Source organism: Rhincodon typus, chromosome 41 (assembly GCF_021869965.1).
Source record: "Rhincodon typus isolate 14 chromosome 41, sRhiTyp1.1, whole genome shotgun sequence".
In the NCBI taxonomy this organism is placed as follows: Eukaryota; Metazoa; Chordata; class Chondrichthyes; order Orectolobiformes; family Rhincodontidae; genus Rhincodon; species Rhincodon typus.
Window position 1 is genome coordinate 5,901,178 of NC_063372.1, and position 6,238 is coordinate 5,907,415.

The following is a 6,238-nucleotide window of genomic DNA, read 5'->3' on the forward strand; positions in this document are numbered from 1 at the left end:
CGTCAGCCTTTCTGCTCCTATGATGCTGCTTGGCCTGCTGTGTTCATTCAGCCCTGCACCTTGTTGTCTCTATCTTCTCACTGTTGGTCTTTATCCCAAGAGAACCGGAATACAAAGAGATTGAAATTTTGTGCAGTTATAAAATTAAACCTCATTTAGAATACTGTGCGCTGTTCTGGACATCATCCCTTAGGAAGGATTTATTGATTTTAGAAGGTCCAAATTCACTGATTTCATACAAAGTTAGTAGATAAATTATGCAGAATAAATTATGATTACTTTTAGGTTGGGAGACAAAGGAATTAAAACAAATGAGTAAATGGACTGGAAAGAAACTATTTCCGTCGGTGGAGGAGTCCAGAATAGAGGAACAGCCTTAAATTAGAACTGGACTTTGCAGAGTTCCAGGGAGCAGTTCTTCACAAAAAAGGAATTGACAACCTTAGACTCTTTCTCCTTAAAAACATGTTGAAATTGGCTGAAATTTTCAACTGAACTTCTGATCTTGAACTTGATGGATTTTTGTAGAGTAAGGGTATGAAGGGTAATGGACCCAGGGTCAGTAAATTGAGTTAAGTCAAATGTCAGCCATGGATTGCACAACAGGCTTGAGTAGCATAGTTGCCTGTTGCTGTTGCTGTTGCTATTTTCCCACCTATTCACTCCTGCTTAAGATTTCATGCCCTAACACTGGGCACGCTTTTAAACCAAGCTGAGTTTAAAGCTCCCAGCACTCGGTCCACTTTACTGACTGAAAAGAGCACAGTAAAAACACAATGGTGCTTGCGTTTGATTTCCCAGACACCAGGCTTCTCTACCTATGAGGACTATGTTCTTCTGCGGGATACCATTGTAAAGCTTGGCTGGTTTGACTCTGTCACTCTACTTCATTCAATTTTAATTTAATTGGTTTGAATCCACAGTGTTGGTCCCAGCTGCTGCTGTTAATTATAAAGCTTTGGGACTGTACCACTGTTTTGGCTTCACTGCTTCACTTTGCTACTGTGGGAACCTGGATAGAAATCTGATTTCACCTCAAAGTAAACTTCATTTCTCTCTTGCATTCTGGGTTCTACTGTGGATGTGATTTTTTTTTTCCAGTTCTTACTGACCCTCTGGTGTTATATTGAATCTGCGTTGCTAATGCTACAGTGACTTCTAGAACCCTGGATCAACCTCTGGCTCATGATCGACTCAGTTTCTACTGGCCAAACCATGCACCAACTGATAATTTGTTCCTCAAGTAGTCACTGGAGTCACTTGTTTTCCACAGCTGATTCTGAGCCTGAACATTAGTTCCATCAATTCCCTCTCTGTCCATATCTAGAAGTTTTAAATTCCCAAATAAGGTGCTTTACAAGTGGAACTTGATGCTTCTCTTGGGTGAAGGATTGGAGGATGACTCAAGTGTTTGGAGTTGGACTTCAGTAAGGAATCTCATTTGGGCTGGATAGTTACAATGGAGGTAGATTGAAACATGAGGAAATACGGAATTATTAAAACCTTATCTGAAAAAAAAATTTCTTTTCTCTCTCTTCTCAGGTGGAGTGATGTCATTCCTCCAGTGTACACGATCTGCTCTGAGTATCTGGCAAATACAAAGCAGGTACTGGTAATTCCATCTTTTGATCATTTTGCATGGAGTAACTCATTGATTTGGCTGATTCCTTTTAATAAGGCCTTTTTTGCACACACTCTTGGGGAAAATAGTATCAGCTTTGACTCAGTTGATGATACTGCAGAGTCTAAAGTTTGTGAGGTCAAGCTTAGCTCTAGAGACTTAAGCATAAAAGTCTAGGCAAGTACTCTGATGCAGTGCTGAAGGAGCCCTGCATTGTCAGAGGTGCTGTTCTCAGTTAAAATGCACACCTCTGTCTGCTCCTTTCAAGTGAATGCTAAAAATCTTATGACATTTGCATTCTTTTAGAGAATAGCTCGGGAGTTATTTCTAGTAGATATTTTCTAATCAACCTGTTCATACATGTTATGACACGTCTCTGGAGTGGGTGGGACCTTCAGGCCCAGAGGAAGGGACATTATCACTGCATCACATGAGCCCGCTGGTAGATATTTTCCTAATCAAACCTGTTAGAAATATTATGACACAAGTATGGGGCAGGTGGGACTTGAACCTGGGCCTCCTGGCCCAGAGGTAGGCACAATAACACTGCACCACAAAAGCACCCTAAAGAACTGGGCTTCTGAATTACCAACCCAGTAACATTACCATTACGCAACTCCATCCCCTTTTTAAACTAGTGGCCCCATTGGACAGAAATCATGAAGTTAGGATGATGGGTTTACAGATGTTTTTGAATTTTGTTCAGAGATGTTATGGTAGACCTCTGGAGTAGGTGGGATTTAAACCTGGGCTTTCTGGCTCAGAGATGCGGACCCAACTCTTGCACCACAAAAGCACCTTTTTGCAGAAATGTAAGTCTCATCCTTAAATGATACCAATGCTATTAAATACCAGCCTTAACATTCTAGTTATTTTTAATCTGCTTGCTCAGACATGTGATGACACCTGTAGGCCAGGTGGAACTTGAATCCAAATCTTCAGGCTCAGGTAGGGACACTACCACTGTTCTAAATGAGCCTCTAGATACTTTTAGATGTGTTATGATGCACCTCTAGAGCAGGTAGGACTTAAACCTAGGCCTTTGGTCCAGAGGTAGAGACACTACCATTGTATCTCCAAGCCCAAAGATTTTCCATTCCTGATGAAATTAGTTCAGATAAGCATCGCTTCTCTAGCAGCCAAGCATTCCAATCCAATTCTCGGGAGCCACCTGGCTTGTCGGCTTTCACATATCTTTTACAGCGATTCTCTGTAGTAGTTATTTTAATCAACCTGTTCGAACATTAAACCTGGATCTTTCTGGCTCAGAAGTAGGAACACTACCATTGTGCCACAAGAGCTCTTAAGAGCCATCTGATGGATATTTTTGAATCAACCTGTTCAAAGATGTTATGACACATCTCTGGAATCATAAAATTCCTATAGTGTGGAAACAGGCCCTTCAGCCCAACAAGTCCACACCAACCCACAGAGCATCCCACCCAGAGCCATCCCCCTATAACCCACCTAATCTACACATTCCTGAACACCACGGGCAATTTAGCATGGCCAATCCACCTAGCCATCTTTGGATTGTGGGAGGAAATCGTAGCTCCCGGAGGAAACCCACGCAGACACGGGGAGAATGTGCAGACTCCACACAGACAATCACCCAAGGGTGGAATCGAACCCAGGTCCCCAGCAGTGCTAACCACTGAGTCACTGTGCCACCCTGTGTAGTAGTGGGATTTGAACACAGGTCTCCTGGTTCAAAGGTAGAGATACTACAACTGCACCACCACAATTGCCTCTCAATTATTGAGTTCAAACTCCACCATTTGCCATGGTGGATGCAAAACGTTAGCCTGGGTAGTACAGCTTACTAGTACAGTGATATTACCATTACGCCAATGTCATCTACTTAATGTTATTTTATAGATATTTGTCTTATCACAGATGTTTTCTAATCAACCTGTTCAGAGATGTTATTACACACCTCTGGATCAGGTGGAACTTTAACTCTGAGCCAGAGGCCAAAGTTCGGTACGCTACAACTGCTAAAACTAAAATTACATTTTAAAGCATAAACCATGAGCTAGATATTCATAACAAATGCAATAGTGACTACATTTCAAAAGTACTTCATTGGTTGTTCCATTTATTTCATTCAATGGCTGTCCATCGCAGATGATGATGACTCTCTTCCGTTCTCTGGATGAGTCCGTAGGTGGCTGTACAGTCAGTTGTGGCTTCAGCAGACACTGTTACACTTGGGGCAGAAGGTGGTTGTGGGAAGGGGTGGGTGGGGCATTAGTGTGGCAGTGCACTCCTTATGCTATTGATTGTGAAGCATTTTGGAACACTCCACAGTCAGATAGAAGATATGGAGTTTCGCCTATAAACTGAAATTATTTTAACCTTAATTTAATGATACAGCTATATTTGCAATAGTATGGGGAAAAAAATAAATAATATTAAATAGACGACAATGTATATATAAGATTTTTAAAAACTTTGCCTGTGACACGAAGTTAGAAAAATAGGGCAGATAATCAAATGTTTATATTTATTGAATTACAAGTACCAGTTTGAGATATCTACAGGCAATTTTTTAAAGTCAAATTAATATTGTCATTCTTTCGACTGAAGTACCATCTGTAGGATCATATTTGTTCACTACATATATAAATGATCTGCACTTGGTACTTGAGGGAACAATATCAAAGTTTGCTTATAATGCCAAATTAGGATTGAGCATGGAAGAGGATAACAAGATTTCTTAAAGTAGCAAGTAATGCTGTAGAGTAATGCAAAATAATATTCAGAAGGAAACTCAGGAAGTATACTTTAAGTTGAGCAGAGGTGCACAGCGCAGATGTAGAGACACGTGGGTTACTTAAAAGTTATATCACAAGTAAATATAATCAGAAATAGCAAACTAGATCTGGTTTTATTTGTAGATGTCAATCGCAAAGTGGCTCATTTTGATCTGTTATATGTGATTTGAGCTTCTACAAGTTCAGTTGGGCCGCAGTGAAGTATTGTGTGCAGGCTTGGACGCACACCTTCATTGTAGGCAAGATAAACAATGGAAAATTTGCAATATCAATTCGCTAAGATATTGCCACAGTTGAAGGGATTTAGCAATGCAGGGTGATGAGAGAAGTTGAGGCTTTTTTTGAGGTGACTTGATAGAGGTCTTCAGTGTTATGAACAGTTGTGCAAATAGCTTTAGATTTTGGATTTTCTTCATTTTGGTCAGTGACATTGTGGGAGGAAATTAAAGTAATCGCAAAATTATTTTTGGATAGACAGTTCAAAATAGTTTCTGCAGACTGTTTAAAAACCAAAAGAACTGCGTATCTGTAAACCGTGAGCAAAAACAAAGTTGCTGGAAAAGCTCGGCAGGTCTGGCAGCATTTGTGAAGAAAAAAAATCAGAGTTAACATTTCGGGTCTGGTGACCCTTCTTCGGAACTGATGGTGGCTGGGAAAACGTCAGCTCGTATGCAGAAAATAGGGAGGGGGGTGGGGTAGGGAGTAAACGATAGGATAGAGCCTAAAGAGAGAGAAGAACAGTTGGACAGACAAAGGAGTTGCTAATGATCAGGCTGGGAGGGTGAATAGTTGTTAATGGGGACTATTAGTGACTAACAACAGGTGGTGTGTAATGGCAGACTATGTGATAACAAGGCCTGGTGTGTGGGGTAGGGGGCTGAGCCATGGGAGAGTTTAGGCCCTAAAATTATTGAACTTGATATTGAGTCCGGAGGGCTGTAGGGTCCCCAAGCGGAAAATGAGGTGGTGTTCTTCCAGCTTGCGTTGAGCTTGGCTGGAACACTGCAGCAAGCCAGAGACAGAGATGTTGGCCAGGGAACAGGGTGGTGCATTAAGTGATCCGAAACGTTAACTCTATTTTTTTTTCTTTACAGATGCTGCCAGACCTGCTGAGCTTCTCCAAAAACTTTGTTTCTGCAAACTGTGTTACTCTGCTGTATAAATCTCTGCCACAAACTGTAATACAGAGTACTTTTTAAAAAGAATGATATAATAGCTTGAAAATGTTTTTAAAATTATGGCGAGTGAGCAGGGGAGTCGGTTTGATAAGGGAGCTAATGGAGATATGGAGTGGTGCAGACGTAATGGCTGAGTGGCCTGACTCAGTGCTGCAACATTCCATGACTGGGAACTCCGTTTGGAAACTTCTGTGCTTTACATTATGAGATTTCATGATAACTCCAGACTAGTTTGTGTTTCACAGTTCAATGAGTTTGGTGGTTAAACAATCAGTGGAGACCAGGTGATCGTGGCTGTTGTAGTGATGTGATCTTCGGTGAGTATATCTGTACCAAAAGCATCAGAACCCCTGATGTCGTAGCGAAGAACTGCTTCAAAATGGAGAAAGAGAATAAAAAGAATCAAAGTCCACGTTCAATGAAAGAAATTTTTTAAAAAAGACCAAAATCAAAGCTGTTTTTCAAATATTCAGTTTTCTAAATTGAAAAAGACACACCTGGCGTAAGTCTTTGGGACCTTGGATGGTGAGGAGAGAGTAATACAGGGAAAGTGTTGCATCTCCTATCCTTCCATGGGAAGTTGCTTGGGAAATGAAGGGGTTGTGGATGATTTGAGGAGTTGACCATGCTCCCTTTGAAATGTTGTGAGGAATACAAAAGAT

General features: G+C 41.0%; 1 protein-coding gene across 1 annotated transcript in view; it reads left to right on the top strand.

Moving 5' to 3' along the window:
• The first annotated feature begins 1,478 nt into the window (after nucleotides 1-1,478).
• suox (sulfite oxidase) overlaps nucleotides 1,479-6,238 on the top strand; it is an 18,181-nt gene continuing 13,421 nt past the window's right edge. Inside the window, exon 1 of the mRNA XM_048618892.1 lies at nucleotides 1,479-1,606. Within this exon, the coding sequence (XP_048474849.1) occupies nucleotides 1,551-1,606 (56 nt within the window). The 5' untranslated portion in view covers nucleotides 1,479-1,550. The remainder of the gene's footprint in view (nucleotides 1,607-6,238) is intronic.